Source organism: Lipotes vexillifer, unplaced genomic scaffold (genome assembly GCF_000442215.2).
Source record: "Lipotes vexillifer unplaced genomic scaffold, Lipotes_vexillifer_v1.1 scaffold200, whole genome shotgun sequence".
Classification (NCBI taxonomy): domain Eukaryota; kingdom Metazoa; phylum Chordata; class Mammalia; order Artiodactyla; family Lipotidae; genus Lipotes; species Lipotes vexillifer.
This window is the reverse complement of record NW_006790475.1, coordinates 552,411-569,121: the sequence shown is the minus strand read 5'-3', so window position 1 is coordinate 569,121 and position 16,711 is coordinate 552,411. Positions and strand designations below refer to the sequence as shown.

Genomic DNA, 16,711 nt, shown 5'->3' with positions numbered 1-16,711 from the left:
AGTGTATGGCTGTGGCAACACTGAATCTTCTGCGACTTCAGGTATTTTCCTTTCCCACATTCTGTAAGTGTCTTACGCGTTTGTAATGATGTTTATGCATATTAAAGGGTATGGGGTTTAGCCTGTTGAATGAACTGCTAATGAAAATTTTAAAGTGTTTTAAAGTCAGATTATAATGGAGTGTAATGTGTATGAGGCTTAAAAAATTCAGTCTAGTTATTTTGTGCTTACCCTGGAAGTCAGTCTCTGCATGCAGGTAAGAGCATATATGGACTGTGTTATTACTGCTAAATTCAGCTTGTTGGCATTCATCAGGGAGTCGGTCTTGAATTTCCTGTTGCTGTGTGTGGAGAGGTGACTGGGTGAGACGGTAGGTGACTGGGTGAGACGGTAGGTGACTGGGAGATCAGCTGGAGGTGGTCGCCAGCCTCTCCTCTGGACTGAGAGGGGAGCCCCATTCAGGAAGCTCTGCATCCTCCACGAGTACCTCCGCTTCCTCAGGGGGAAGGTTAAGTTTAAATGTTAGAAGAAAAAAAGCTACAAAAATTTTTTTCCCAAGTAGAACTGGAGCTAAAATCTTTGATCATCGTGTTTTTCTTTGTCATAAAACCCTGTGACTTAATGTTAAGAGAACAGTTTTTCTCACCAAAGTAATTTCCCCCCTTTATAACGTGAGGGTTTCTGTGTGACCCATCATGTACCCCTTCTGTTCCCTCCCCTTTTTTGTCTTCGCTTCCAGAAAGCACAGAACTGAATGTAATGTTTAGTTGCAAAATGGAATTAGCAGAAGTTTGGAGAGTACCTCCCTTTGCCAGAAGTCTTCTGTAGGAACTCATTTAGCAGGGTATCTGTGGTGTAGTATCCTAATCATGGATCCGCCCAGTTTTTTGTTGCTTCCCATGGTCTCCTAGTGACATTGCTGCTCTGGTCGGTGCTGTGGAGAAAGACCCTGTACATGTCCTAGGCTGTATTTCATTTGGTCCATATTTGCCTCATGCCATCTGTTTTTCCACTGCTTTGTTCTGTCTGTCGAGGTCTTTGTTTTAGTTGTGTCTTGTAAAAAATTGACTCATAAAGCTCAGTTCTTAAAAAGAATACAACTTGAGAGTCTTTATTCACTATGTGGATTTAATCTTTTACAATTATTGTGATTACTAATGTATTTGAATTCAGTCTTGGCGTAAGTTTGTTCATCATTTTATTATCTTTTGAACGAATTTCTAAAAATTTTTTTTTCCTTTCAAATCCCTTTAATTGTTCCTAAGTTTTGAAATTTTGATTTCTGGACATTAATCATGTTACAAAAAAAATTAAATATTTGTTAATTCCACAGAGTGTTAAGTTAATCAGTACTCCTCTTCCTGAAAAATATAGGGGTTACAGGATGCATTAAACCTAAACTCCCCTTTCTATCTTCAGTATTTGAATTGTTCAATAGTCTGTTGTTACATTGACTCCAAGGCACACTGTTTTTTTGTGTGTGCTGCTAAAAAGAAAAGCGCTCCAAATTGCAGTGTGTAAGATACATTCTGATTTTAGAGTTGTTAAGATGTGAAAGAAAATACCTCTTAGGATTGGTGAAATGTAGTAATTATTTTTAAACTTTCCTTCAATTATTATCATAATCATTTTTTAAGAGGACATACTCAGGCATATAGTCCTTTTTTTTTTTTTTTTTTTTTAAACACTGGCTCCCTACTATGAGCAATACTGAAATCAGCTAGTATCTTCTTCCTCCTAACCCTCTCCTCCAGGATCTAATTTTAAGTAATACATTTTAATTTACAGTTGATATATCTATAATCCGTAAGCTTATTCTACTTTTCATACATTCTTCCTGCATATTTGGTAATTAAACTCTATCTACAGAATTAAACGATAAAGTGTTACATACTACACTGTTTCTCAATCTTAGTTCTACCAATAAAAATTTTTTTTTTTTTTTTTTTTTTTTTTTGCGGTACGCGGGCCTCTCCCACTGCGGAGCACAGGCTGTGGACGCGCAGGCCCAGGGGCCATGGCTCACGGGCCCAGCCGCTCCGTGGCATGTGGGATCCTCCTGGACCAGGGCACGAACCCGTGTCCCCTGCATCGGCAGGCGGACTCTCAACCACTGCGCCACCAGGGAAGCCCGAGAAATCTTGTATTAGTGCAATTGTTTCTTTGTAGCTAATTTGTCTTCCTCTTTGGTAGCCTTTTAGATTTTTGTCTTTGTTTTATAATTTTAATACATTATATCTAGGTCAGGATTTATTCTTGTATATATAATTTGAGATTATGATTCTTGTTCAATCTGAGATTACTTATCTTTGTTAAGTTTTGAAAAATCTTCACTTTTTACCATTGGAATAGCTCTCCTTTTTTTCCTTTCCCCTTGGAAAAGTTCTACTAAATGCATGTTGAGCTTTCTCATTTTATTTTCCCAAGTATCACAACTTCTTTGATATTTTAAAATATGTTTATCCTTTTTAATGCTCACTTTTTAATCTTTCTCTTCTGCTTTCTGGGTGGTTTACTCAGCACTCTTCTTTCAATTCACGAATCATTTAGCTGAATGTTCCATATTGTTGAATTGTCTGTTTATTTAAAAATAAATAAACAGTGTGTGATCACTGTTTTACACATATTGATTGAATCATCAAATCCCTATGCCAGCCTTCTGGGAGGTGGAACCTGCCATCTGTATTGAACAGCTGGGGAGGCACGAAGTTCAGGAATGTTGCCCAGGTTGGGTACTCAGTGCACAAAGATTTAGGGCTGGAATCTGGGGCCCAGGCTTTTCACTCCTCTGCCTTGAGGTGTTTATTCCCGTAGCTGTTTTTTTCATTTTCAGAATTTATATTTTTGGTGTTTGCCAAGGCTTTCATTTGCTCGTTATATTCTCGTCTTCTGGCTTCTGTTCCTTCCTTGATCTCTAAGAACATTTACTTATTTTATGGATTCATTCCAATTTTTTAAATTGCTAAAATCTGTTGGGACATGCGTTTTGCCTTTTACCCTGTCTGTGACACTTCTTTGTGGGGACGTAGTATGGCTTGTCCTTTTTGACTATGAGGCCACCCTTAGGGGGGGGTTTGTGGAGTGTCCCTTTGCCCTTGGCTGTGGAGATGTCCTCAGAGGGCAATTTTGTACTTGTGTCTGTGAGGTTTCACTGAGTTCCTTGGGCTCTTGATGAGTTTTGGTGTTCAGTTCTTGACGTATGATATCCATACCTAGGTGGTTGGTATAACCTGCTGTGTGTGTCTGTGTATCTCAAGAGCCAAACCAGAACTTTCCCTTGTATACTTTTCCTTGTATACCCTCAGCTTGGCTGTCTACTCTTTTAATAGTTTTCGGTTATATTATATTCACTATTTCTGTGTTTGGTCTGGGTGCTTGGGGGTGGGGTAGAGGTTGCTGTTTCCACAGGGTTCAACCTCTTTGTTGATCTTGAGCTTTTCCACATACATCTCAGAGTTGGGTTTAAAAAATTCCTTTTATAGAATACCTTACCATGGATTCTCAACTACTATAGGTGAAAAACTTTTAGTATGGTTAAAAAAAATACCTATACTGGAAGTTTTACCTTTATTATTTGAGTAAAACTCAATTTGAGGTATTATTTCATCTTTAATAAGATTTGGAAAGCATTTGTTTTTAGGACTTCTAAGTGAAAATTGTTTTTCTCCTTTCAGTTGCATGCTGCCATCAGTCACCAGGTTGACCCAGAATTCCTTGGTTTAGGTCTGGGCAGTGTCCTCCTCAACAGCCTGAAGCAGACGGTGGTGGCCCTGGCCAGCAGTGTGGGCGTGTTGAGTACTGTGCAGGCGGCTGCCCAGGCTGTGTTGCAGAGCGGGTGGTCAGTGCTGCTGCCAACTGCTGAGGAGCGGGCCCGGGCACTCTCTGCTCTCCTGCCCTGTGCAGGTGGGCTGGGGCTAGGAGCAGGGGTCGGGTGGGGTTGGCCCAGGTGGGGGTGCCAGGAGGGGATGGTGCTTGCCTCACATTGGGAAAAACACTTTACCTTTTCCAGTTTCAGGCAATGAAGTTAACATAAGTCCAGGTCGTCGATTCATGATTGATCTTCTTGTGGGCAGCTTGATGGCTGATGGAGGCTTAGAATCAGCCTTAAATGCAGCCATTACTGCAGAAATCCAGGTATGGTCCTAGGAGTGTGTGTGTGTGTGTGTGTGTGTGTGTGTGTGTGTGTGTGTGTGTGTGTGTGTGTGTCTGTGCACGCGCGCGCGTGCACTGATGGAGGTAATTTTACTCCCTAGTGAGCTGAGACTGACACTTTGCCAGAATTATTTTAAAAAAAAACCTTGAAACAACAAAGCTTTTAGTAACATCCAAATATTTCTGTAATTAAAATTTTTTTTACTAGTTTAATAAAATATTGAGTTATTATTAAGTATGATAAAATGTACCCACTTTAAGTGTCTATTTAAATGAATTTGACAGGTAACCCAATCATAATATAAATCACTTCCATCACCGCGGAAAGTGCCTTTGTGCCCCTTTGTATTTGAAGTTAGGACACTTCCTTGCCTCTCCTAGATGATGTTAATTTTGCCAGTTTTGATTGTCACATAAATGGAATCATACAGTATATACTCATTTGTGTCAGCTTTATGTTGCCTTGATAATGATTTTCAGATTCACCTGTGTTGGATGTAGTGTTATGTTGTTTTTTTGTCTTTTTTTTTTACTGAGGAACTATTTATTTCTTTTCGTATTATTATTATTTTTTAATTGGGATATAGTTGTTTTACAATGTTGTGTTAGTTTCTACTGTACAGCAAAGTGGAGTTCCCTGTGATATACAGCAGGTTCTCATTAGTTATCTATTTTATACATATTAGTGTATATATGTCAACCCCAATCTCCCAATTCATCTCACCACCACCACCCGCCCCCCCCGCCTATCCCCCTTGGTGCCCATACGTTTGTTCTCTACATCTGTGTCTCTATTTCTGCCTTGCAAACCAGTTCATCTGTACTATTTTTCTAGATTCCACATATATGTGTTAATATACGATATTTGTTTTTCTCTTTCTGACTTCACTCTGTATGACAGTCTCTAGGTCCATCCACATCTCTACAAATGACCCAATTTTGTTCCTTTTTATGGCTGAGTAACATTCCGTTACTGTATATGTATATGTACCACATCTTCTTTTTCCATTTGTCTGTCGATGGACACTTAGGTTGCTTCCATGACCTGGCTATTGTAAATAGTGCTGCAGTGAACATTGGGGTGCATGTGTCTTTCTGAATTAAGGTTTCCTCAGGGTATATGCCCAGTAGTGGGATTGCTGGGTCATATGGTAGTTCTATTTTTAGTTTTTTAAAGAACCTCCATACTGTTCTCCATAGTGACTGTATCAATTTACATTCCCACCAACAGTGCAAGAGGGTTCCCTTTTCTCCACACCCTCTCCAGCATTTGTTGTTTGTAGATTTTCTGATGATGCCCATTCTAACTGGTGTGAGGTGATACCTCATTGTAGTTTTGATTTGCATTTCTCTAATAATTAGTGATGTTAAGCAGCTTTTCATGTGCTTCTTGGCCATCTGTATGTCTTCTTCGGAGAAATGTCTATTTAGGTCTCCTGCCCATTATTGGATTGGGTTGTTTGTTTTTTTGATATTGAGCTGCATGAGCTGTTTGTATATTTTGGAGATTAATCCTTTGTCTGTTGATTCGTTTGCAAATATTTTCTCCCATTCCGAGGGTTGTCTTTCATCTCGTTTATAGTTTCCTTTGCTGTGCAAAAGCTTTGAAACTTCATTAGGTCCCATTTGTTTCCTTTTTTTTTTTTTGCGGTACGCGGGCCTCTCACTGCTGTGGCCTCTCCCATTGCGGAGCACAGGCTCCAGACACGCAGGCCCAGCGGCCATGGCTCACGGGCCCAGCCGCTCCGTGGCCCGTGGGATCCTCCCAGACCGGGGCATGAACCTGCGCCCCTGCATCGGCAGGCAGACTGTCAACCACTGCGCCACCAGGGAAGCCTCCATTTCTTTATTTTTGTTTTAATTCCATTACTCTAGGAGGTGGGTCAAAAATGATCTTGCTGTGATTTATGTCAGAGTGTTCTTCCTGTGTTTTCCTCTAAGAGTTTTACAGTGTCTGGTCTCACATTTAGGTCTTTAATCCATTTTGAGTTTATTTTTGTGTATGGTGGTAGGGAGTGTTCTAATTTCATTCTTTTACATGTAGCTGTCCAGTTTTCCCAGCACCACTTATTGAAGAGACTGTCTTTTCTCCATTTTATATTCTTGCCTCCTTTGTCATAGCTTAGTTGACCATAGGTGCGTGGGTTTATCTCTGGGCTTTCTCTCCTGTTCCATTGATCTATATTTCTGTTTTTGTGCCAGTACCATATGGTCTTGATTACTGTAGCTTTATAATATAGTCTTAAAGTCAGGGAGTCTGATCCTCCAGCTCCATTTTTTTTCCTCAAGATTGCTTTGGCTACTCGGGGTCTTTTGTGTCTCAATACAAATTTTAAGGTATTTTGTTCTAGTTCTGTAAAAAATGCCACTGGTAATTTGATAGGGATTGCATTGAATATGTAGATTGCTTTGGGTAGTATAGTCATGTTCACAGTATTGATTCTTCCAGTCCAAGGACATGGTATATCTCACCATCTGTTTGTGTCATCTTTGATTTCTTTCATCAGTGCCTCACAGTTTTCTGAGTACAGGTCTTTTACCTCCTTAGGTAAGTTTATTCCTAGGTATTTTATTCTTTTTGTTGCTCTGGTGAGTGGGATTGTATTCTTTTTGTTGCTCTGGTGAATGGGATGCCACTCTGTGGCATGTGGGATCTTCCCGGACCGGGGCACGAACCCGTGTCCCCTGCATTGGCAGGTGGACTCAACCGCTGCGCCACCAGGGAAGCCCTGTCTTATCCTTTTAATGTCTTGTTGGATTCTGTTTGCTAGTATTTTCTTGCGGATTTTCGCATTCATATTCATCAGTGATATTGGTCTATAATTTTCTTTTTTTGTCATATCTTTGTCTGGTTTTGGTATCAGGGTGATGGTGGCCTTGTAGAATGAGTTTGGGAGTGTTCCTACCTCTGCAGTTTTTTGGAAGAGTTTGATGAGAAGGATGGGTGTTAACTCTTCTCTAAATGTTTGATAGAATACACCTGTGAAGCCATCTGGTCCTGGACTTCTGTTTGTTGGAAGATTTTTAATCACAGTTTCAATTTCATTACTTGTGATTGGTCTGTTCATATTTTCTGTTTCTTCCTGGTTCAGTCTTGTAGGGTTATACTTTTCTAAGAATTTGTCCGTTTCTTCCAGGTTGTTCATTTTTTTGGCATACAGTTGCTTGTAGTAGTAGTCTCTTATGATGCTTTGTATTGCTGTGGTGTCTGTTGTAACTTCTCCTTTTTCATTTCTAATTTTATTGATTTGAGTCCTCTCTCTTTTTCCTGATGAGTCTGGCTAAAGGTTTATCATTTTTTTTTACCTTCTCAAAGAACCACCTTTTAGTTTTATTGATCTTTGGTGTTGTTTTCTTTGTTTCTATTTATTTCTGCTCTGATCTTTATGATTTCTTTTGTTCTGCTAACTTAGGGTTTTGTTCTTCTTTCTCTAGTTCCTTTAGGTGTAAGGTTAGATTGTTTATTTGAGATTTTTCTTGTTTCTTGAGGTAGGATTGTATTGCTATAAACTTCCCTCTTAGAAATGCTTTTGCTGCATCCCATAGCCTTTGGACTGTCATGTTTTCATTTTCATTTGTCTCTAGGTATTTTTTTATTTCCTCTTTGACTTCTTCAGTGATCTCTTGGTTATTTAGTAGCATATTGTTTAGCCTCCATGTGTTTGTGTTTTTTACGTTTTTTTCCCTGTAATTTATTTCTAATCTCATAGTGTTGTGGTTGGAAAAGGTGCTTAATATGATTTCAGTTTTCTTAAATTTACTGAGGCTTGTTTTGTGACCCAAGATGTGATCTATCCTGGAGAATGTTCCATGTGCACTTGAGAAGAAAGTGTAATCTGCTGTTTTTGGATGGAATGTCCTATAAATATCAATTAAATCTATCTGGTCATTTAGAGCTTGTGTTTCCTTATTAATTTTCTGTCTGGATGATCTGCCCATTGGTGTAAGTGAGGTGTTAAAGTCCCCCACTATTATTGTGTTACTGTCGATTTCCTCTTACAGCTGTTAGTATTTGCCTTATGTATTGAGGTGCTCCTATGTCGGGTGCATATATATTTATAATTGTTACATTTTCTCCTTAGATTCATCCCTTGATCATTATGTAGTATCCTTCCTTGTCTCTTGTAACATTCTTTATTTTAAAGTCTATTTTATCTGATATGAGTATAGCTACTCCAGCTTTCTTTTGATTTCCATTTGCATGGAATATCTTTTTCCATCCCCTCACTTTCAGTCTGTATGTGTCCCTAGGTCTGAAGTGGGTGTCTTGTAGACAGCATATATATGGGTCTTGTTTTCGTATCCATTCAGCCGGTCTGTGTCATTTGGTTGGAGCACTTAATCCATTCACATTTAAGGCAGTTATCGATATGTATGTTCATATTACCATTTTCTTAATTGTTTTGGGTTTGTTTTTGTAGGTCCTTTTCTTCTCTTGTGTTTCCCACTTAGAGAAGTTCTTTAGAATTTGTTGTAGAGCTCGTTTGGTGGTGCTGAATTCTCTTAGCTTTTGTTTGTCTGTAAAGCTTTTGATTTCTCTGTTGAATCTGAGTGAGATCCTTGTTGGGTAGAGTAGTCTTGGTTGTAGGTTCTTCCCTTTCATCACTTTAAATATGTCTTCCACTCCCTCTGGCTTGCAGAGTTTCTGCTTAGAAACCAGCTGTTAACCTTATGGGAGTTCCCTTGTATATTATTTGTTCTTTTTCCGTTGTTGCTTTTAATAATTTTTCTTTGTCTTTTTAAAAGAATTTATTCATTTATTTTTGGCTGTGTTGGGTGTTCATTGCTGTGTGCAGGCTTTCTCTAGTTGCGTTAAGTGGGGGCTACTCTTTATTGTGGTGTGCAGGCTTCTCATTGCAGTGGCTTCTCTTGTTGCGGATCATGGGTTCTAGGTGTGCAGGCTTCAAGAGTTGTGGCTTGTGGGCTCGGTAGTTGTGGCTTGCGGGCTCCAGAGCACAGGCTCAGTAGTTGTGGCGCATGGGCTTAGTTGCTCTGCGGCATGTGGGATCTTTCCAGCCCAGGGATCAAACCCATGTCCCCTGAATCTGCAGGCGGATTCTTAACGACTGTGCCACCAGGGGAGTCCCCTCTTTGTCTTTAATTTTTGTGAATTTGATTCTTATGTGTCTTGGCATGTTTCTCCTTGGGTTTTTCCTGCCTGGGACTCTCTGTGCTTCCTGGACTTGGGTGGCTATTTCCTTTCCCATGTTTGGGACGTTTTCAACTGTAATCTCTTCAAATATTTTCTCCAGCCCTTTCTCTTTCTCTTCTTCCGGGACCCCTGTAATGCAAATGCTGGTGCGTTTAATGTTGTCCCAGAGGTCTCTCAGGTTTTCTTCATTCCTTTTCATTCTTTTTTCTTTATTCTGTTCCACGACAGTGATTTCCACCGTTCTGTCTTCCAGGTCACTTATCCATTCTTCTGCCTCAGTTCTTCTGCTATTGAGTCCTTTTAGTGTATTTTTCATGTCAGTTATTGTATTGTTCATCTCTGTTCTTTAATTCTTCTAGGTCTTTGTTAAACATTTCTTGCATCTTCTCACTAGTTGCCTCCATTCTTTTTCCGAGGTCCAGGATCATCTTCACTCTCATTATTCTGAATTTTTTTTCTGGAAGATTGCCCAGCTCCACTTCATTTAGTTGTTTTTCTGGGGTTTTATCTTGTTAACTTCATCTGGGACATAGTCCTCTGCCTTTTCATTTCATCTGTCTTTCTGTGTTTGTGGTTTTTGTTCTGCAGGCTGCAGGATTGTAGTTCTTGCTTCTGCTGCCTGCTGTTTGGTGGATGAGGCTATCTAAGAGGCTTCTGTAGTGTCACTTTGTTTTTGCTGTTGAGGAGTGCCCCCTTGTGTGATTATGGCACTGTTGGTGTATCCCTTCTCCTGTTGATAGACATTTGTTGATTTTTGACTCTCTACAGCTGCTCTTATCATGCTGTGTAAAAGTCCTTTAGTGAACATGTGTTTTTCCTTTTGAGTAAATAGTTTGAATTAGAATTTGCAGGGTTCTAGGGTGGGTGTGTGTTTACAGTTTCCCAAAGTGGTTGTGCCATTTACATCTGAACCAGAGTGTATGAGAGTTCTAGCCCTTTCTTGACCTCATCAACATGAGGCGTGTCAATCTTTTTAAAAGCTTTAGCTAGTCTGCGGGTAGGGTGGGGTGTTAATTTGTATGTGCTTATTGGCCATTCATAGCTTCTTTTGTTGCTTTCATTGTCATAATAGTTTTCAATTTAAAAACTTACACTGATAAAATTGGATGAAGAGAGTGTATTAAAAATGTTTTTGAAAATATACCTACTTTGATTAAATTGAAAAAAATTAGAGGAAATCATAAATGTAATGATTTTAGTTGCAAGTATCATTGTGTACCTTGTTATTTTCCAGATACTATGCTGTGTACTTTACTTTCATTTATTTTTAACCTTGTGAGCCATGTTGATGTTGACAAAAAATTAATCAGTCAATCTAAGAAAGAGGTAGAAAATTTTATTCAAGCCAAATTGACGATTATAACCCAGGAACAGCATCTCAGAAAGCTCTGAGAATTATTGCGTTTGTTACAAGTCAAGGCTCAGTTATCTAAGTTTTTTGAGACAGGGCTGTACGTTAAATGATGTATTATTGACAGTTTACACAATCCAGATCTAAGCATCATCATGGCCTCTTAAAAGAGGAAGAAGGAGGGTTTTCTTTGAAGGCGTTGTCTTGTTGATGCTAGGAGAATGTTGCTGTTTATGGTTGAGCAGGTATATTTGCTCATAGGGAAGGTTGATCGATGCATAATGCAGGTAAACAATGTACAGTAGGGGGCAGAGAGGAGGCCAAGGGACAGAGAAAGTTTTTCTATGTGTAAATTTTTCTTTTCTTGCCAGGAAATGTGAATTGTTTTTCACATTGAATGGAAAAAGTTGTCTTAAAATTCCATTTTATAGACGTGGACATAGATACCACAGAAGTTTAGTGATTTGCTAAGGTGTCATGACTAGTGAATGACAGGTTTGCTGACTCCAAACCTCTTCCTTTTCTTCCTGTGCTCCGTGTGGCTCAGTGTAATAGTTCACCTGATGGGAGCAATGACAGCGAACAGGCAGAGGCAGTCCACATGTGGGCCAGACCCAAGCAGTATTTTTATTTTTTATATTTATTTTTATTACTTTAAAACATTTTTTGGCTGTACCGTGTGGCATGCGGGACCTTAGTTCCCCAACCAGGGATCGGTCCCGCGCCCCGCTGCAGTGGAAGCGTGGAGTCTTAGCCACTGGACTGCCAGGGAAGTCCCCCCAAGCAGTATTTTTAGAACCTATTAATTTAGTTAGCATATGTTTATTCTTTGTGTCCTGCTGGAGAGTGGTACCTTGAGAGGGGGAGGTGGGCTATAGAGTATGCAGATTGTGATCCCTATGACAATAATTAAGATGTCTGAAAAAATAGCCAAAAGGCCATTTGTTTTAAAACAGAAATGTTTTGAAGCTACAGAAAGGCATAAACAGAAAAACCCTCATCATTTAGGAATAACCATTGTTAATGTTTTTCATGTATTGTCTTCCAGGCTTTCAACAATGCAAATGTTTACTAACAATACTAATTATGATGCCAGAACTGGTCTCAGTGCTTTGTATCTTTTCCACTCATAAGGTTGCCATGTCTTCTATGTTGAATATTCTGCGATGTCCATTTGTTCTGTTGCTTTGGGGAAGTCTGTCATATGGAAAGGGAATCACTTTTTTTTTTTAAAACAATTTCCTATTGTTGACCATTTAGGTTTTAGATAGTTTTACTATTATAAATAATTTTTAATTACATTCTTGAAGATTCTAAGTCATTGGGTATAAGAATGATTATTAGGAAGAAGTTCTAGAAATGAAATTGGGTCAAAAGCACGCACATTTTCAAGCTGTCTGATCTGTGTCCTCCTTATTCTGAAGAGTAGGTGGCACAGTTCCAATCCGACCCCTTAGACATGGTCCTTGTTCCCACACCCCTCAGAATGGGGAAGACTGTTTAGACTTGTTCTGGCTTTTGCCATTAGACAATAGAGCCCAGTAGGAAAGAACTTGTGTGCTTTTTCACAGTAAATTTGATTACTAGAACAATGCTTACTATATAGTAGGTCCTCAGGAATATTGGTTGCATTTGGCTGGCGAAAGATAGCTCCTTTAAAAGTTTTTAAAAATAATAACATTATTGAGATCTAATTCATCTGCTGTAAAATTCAGTCTCTTAAAGTGTATGATTTAGTGATTTTTTTTTTTGTATATTCACAGAGTTGTGCAACCACCGTCACCACTATCTAATTTCAGAACACTCTCACTCCAAAAAGAAACCCTGTGCCCCTTAACAGTCACTCCGCATCCCCTACTCCTCCCAGCCGTTGACAACCGCTAATCTACTTTCTGTCTCTAAAGATGTCCCTGTTCTGGACATTTCATATAAGTGGATTTGTATAGTATGTTGCCTTGGGTGTCTGGCGCTTTCCACTTAACATAGTGTTTTCAAAGTTCAGCCAAGTTGTATCATTCATGTCGTACTTAATTTTTTAAAATCGCTAAGCAATATTCTGTTGTATGGATATAGCACATTTTGTTTAATTCATCAGCTGATGGACATTTAAGTTGTTCTCTCTTTTAAGTTACTATGAATAATGCCATTATAAACGTCTGTGCATAGGTTTTTGTGTGGACATATGTTTTTATTTCTTATGGGCATATGCCTTGGAGTGGAGTTGCTGAGTTTTACGGTAACTCTATGTTTAATGTTTCGAGGTATAGCCAGACTTCTCTTAAGTGGCTGTACCATTTTACATTCCCAGTAGCAATGTATGACAGTTCCACTTTCCCTGTATCTTTGCAAATACTTGCTACTGTTCATCTTTTTTATTATACTGTCCTAGGAGATGTGAATTTCCCTGATGACTAATGAAGTTGAGCATCTTTTCATGTGCTCATTAACCATTTGTATATCTTCTTTGAAGATATGTCTGTTCAGATTTTTTGTTTATTTTAAAATTGGGTCATTTATCTTTTAATTGTTGAGTTGTCAGAATTCTTTCTGTATTTGTACGTCTTATATCAGACGTATCCTCCCATTCTGTAGGTTATTGCTTCATGTTTACAAAGCAGGTAGACTCTGCCTAGGTGATCACATTGGGTGTTGTGAGAGCCAGAAGCAGGGGTAAAGGTTTTAGGAACTTCACAGAAGGATGCTGGAGACCATTAGCACTGGCAGCCTGGACACGGGGTTTGTAGGACAGATCGTCTGTTTAGAAACTGGGCAACTGAGTGGCGTGATTTCCAGTGGGTGGGTGTGGGCCACTGTCACCAGGTGTGTGAGTCAGCACACAGCTAGGCTGTGGGATCAGGGCTCAGCCCATGGTGCCTTCACACCTGCTACTAAGATAACCGGTAACCAGTTTCTGTTTCATGAATTACAGGATATTGAAGCCAAAAAAGAAGCACAGAAGGAAAAAGAAATTGATGAACAGGAAGCAAATGCCTCGACATTTCATAGAAGTAGGACTCCACTGGATAAAGATCTTATTAATACGGGAATCTATGAATCTTCTGGAAAACAGTGCTTGCCTCTGGTTCAGCTCATACAACAGCTTCTTAGGTAAATAGCATTGGACATAGTTTAATTAGGAGGATTATTGGTTTTCATATTAAGATAGTGAGATCGAGCACTAGGGTCTCAAAACTGTGCTGAGTTGTTGATGAAGTACTTTGAAAATTACCTAGGATAGACTTTAGAGCAGATTCTTAAATGTAGGTGAGAGGAGAGGTTAGAATGTATGAAGTAGAGCTAGAGATTCTACAAGTTTTCACACAAGAGACAATTGGAGTGTGTGGTAAACCTAGGATGAGATTCTTCGCCTCGTTAGTAAGCAGGGAGGTACAAATGAAAATCAGCATGGTAAGATTGTTATTTTTAAACTGGTTGTGTCCTTGCCTCATTCTATATGTCCTAGATTTATATCTATTAGTTTCTAAGACAACTTTCAAAAGCTGAAGTAAGTAAAAGAATGGTGAGCGTTATTGTCAAAGGACTGATCAGAAGGAGGCAAGAATCAGTCAGAGTCAGAACATACGCAGAGACTCACCTTGATAAGGGCTGAAGTTGTCAGTCACTGTTTGCTAAAGAATGTCAGCCTGCGTTGCGGTGTCCTTCAAAAAGAGCAAAAAAGCCAGGTGGTTTCTGAAAGGCATTTGTTAGACAAGGAAAAATTATTGCTCATTTATGTAATACAGCTCCGCTCCGTGTAAACCTGGCTCCTGGTTTATTGTTTATACAGAGAGGAAAGGGGGCCTGGTGGGTTGGCTTAGGTACCTAAGTCCAGGGCATTGGTGGGCAGTGTACTGGCGTGGGGTGGCCTGCCCTTCACACCTGGAAACACCAGAATTTGCTGGGCACACAGTGAGCTTTTAAAAGAGGAAGTTTTAGAGCTAGTTCCTGACATATATTTTAGTAAATGCTAATAAAAAACCCCTTGTTTCCTATTTTTTATAACGTGGTGATGATTTTTAAAATCAGTATTCACACATTCTGATCTTCACTATAACAGTCTGGAATAAAGTGAATTAAATCAGTGCAGCTGTGGCAGTGACAAGAGTTTGGGAATTGTTCCTAGAAAACTGCAGTTGCGCCTGCTTGTCTAAAGCTGGCCACTGACACCTGCCCAGCATGGTAACTGTGGCAGTAGCAGCAAGAGCAGTGTTTATGTTGCAGAGTTAATCGAGGGTCAAGTGAGAAAATGCACATTGAATGCTTTGGAGTGAAAAGGTAAAGGTCTCTGGTGAAGTTTTAAAGCAAAAGCAGTATCTCGAGATGTGATTTTCTGTTTTCTTGACCGCCCCTTCCTTTGCCGGGGAGGCTGTGTCTGGGCCCCCCTGGTGTCACTGGCAGAGAGCCAGTGCTGGGTTCTCTGACCTCGGTCCTGTCTTAGGTTACTGTTCCCATGAGGGACCAGCTCTCCTGCTTGTTCAGACTACTTGTTCCCTTGGTGTGTAGAGACCTGTCCATCTTAGCCTACCTACCCCTGTGCTGTTCAGTCTGGCAATCATTTGCCACGTTTGCCAGTATAGCTGAGACACTGAGTTTTTATTTTTTATTAAAATTAAAATGAAAAAACTTAGACATGATTCAGCTATTAGAAAACTTGTAATTATGTTTGGAATAACTTGGCCATATGAATTTACCTTTTCAGCTCTGCATTTTCATGAGACTTAAGTGCAGATCAAGTATTTGCAGTGAAAATTTAGTTATCTGAATTGAGATGTGCTGTATGTACAAAATACACAGTGGCTTTTGAAGACTTCGTGTCTTCAAAAAACTAATATAAATATCTCAATGCTTTTTCTTATTGGTTTTGTGTTGAAATGATAATATTTTAAATATATGGGGATAAGTACATTATTAATACTGATTTTACATGTTCTTTTTATCTTTATTTATGTGACTGTTAGACATTTTAAAGTACACATGTGACTCCCTGGCAGTACTTTTCCATTGGACAGTGCTCTCTAGCCCATCCTCGCACATTGTCTTCTGAACCTTCCTCTTTACTTTTGGTTCCTTTGGCATGCAGGGAGGAGTTGGCTCCACAGCAGATTTATAATGAAAATGTACCTGTTTGGAAAATACAAAACAAAAACTGAAACATGGAATAAATAGTACCTTAAAAAGTTTTGGAAAAGAGAAAAAGAAAAAAATGCATTTACAACCCTCTCACTAACAGGATGCCTATGCTCCAGGGTCCTTTCATAAGCATAGATGATGTGCCCCTCCCCTTGCAGAGATAAACTTTAACATTTATTTCTTACCTTAAGTGTCTGTGACTAAAGGAGACTCAGTGTATGGAGTCTAAATACATCTTGGCTGATGCAGTTGAAAAATAGTCTAAAGAGTTACATTTGGGAGATATTTCGTATATTTTATCCTTTGGATGACAGGTTGGAGAGACTGCAGCTTCCCAAAAGTAAGCCATGAAACAGATTTCAGAGTAACTCTTATGCTGGCAAAGAACCACAGAAAACCATTTATATTTGGCAATAGAGAGCTGTGAAGATGTTTAAATTAATGAACTCTATCAGAATTACACACTTTGATTATGATTCTGAATTTTATATTAGGGAAATAAGTTAACATTTGTATTGTATTTTATTACTGTCTTTTGCTCCATCATGTATGGCATAAAACCCAGATTCCAGACCTTTTCTTCTATTGTGATATGGTTATCAGGTCAGGTTATCAGGTCGTGGAGCAGAAAGGTGAGGTGGACCGCAGGTGAGGCCCTGAGCACCCACCTGCGTTTTGTGTGGCTGGGAGTGCTGAGCACAAGCCAGGGGTCCCTACTGCTCTTTCTTCTCAACTCTGTGGACGTGAGTTGATGTGTGTCTTCTGCTCCTGTCCTCACTCCACTGCTGTAGTGGATGAACCCTGGGGGCTGGTGCGATTGACAGAGGTTCCCCTCAAACCTGCTGTTACGTTAGAAATCAAAGAAGTGGAGCAGAATGCTTTTCTGTGGCCTGGTGTTGTGCAGAGGCTCCGGACTCGCCTCCCCA

General features: G+C 39.5%; 1 protein-coding gene across 1 annotated transcript in view; it reads left to right on the top strand.

The window, feature by feature from the left end:
- Positions 1-16,711, top strand: part of HERC2 (HECT and RLD domain containing E3 ubiquitin protein ligase 2) — a 231,524-nt gene that overhangs the window by 63,395 nt on the left and 151,418 nt on the right. The window contains 4 exon segments of the mRNA XM_007463762.1: positions 1-41; positions 3,675-3,903; positions 4,010-4,134; positions 13,585-13,763. The exon segment at positions 1-41 is cut by the window's left edge and continues 1 nt beyond it. Of these exon segments, the coding sequence (XP_007463824.1) occupies positions 1-41; positions 3,675-3,903; positions 4,010-4,134; positions 13,585-13,763 (574 nt within the window).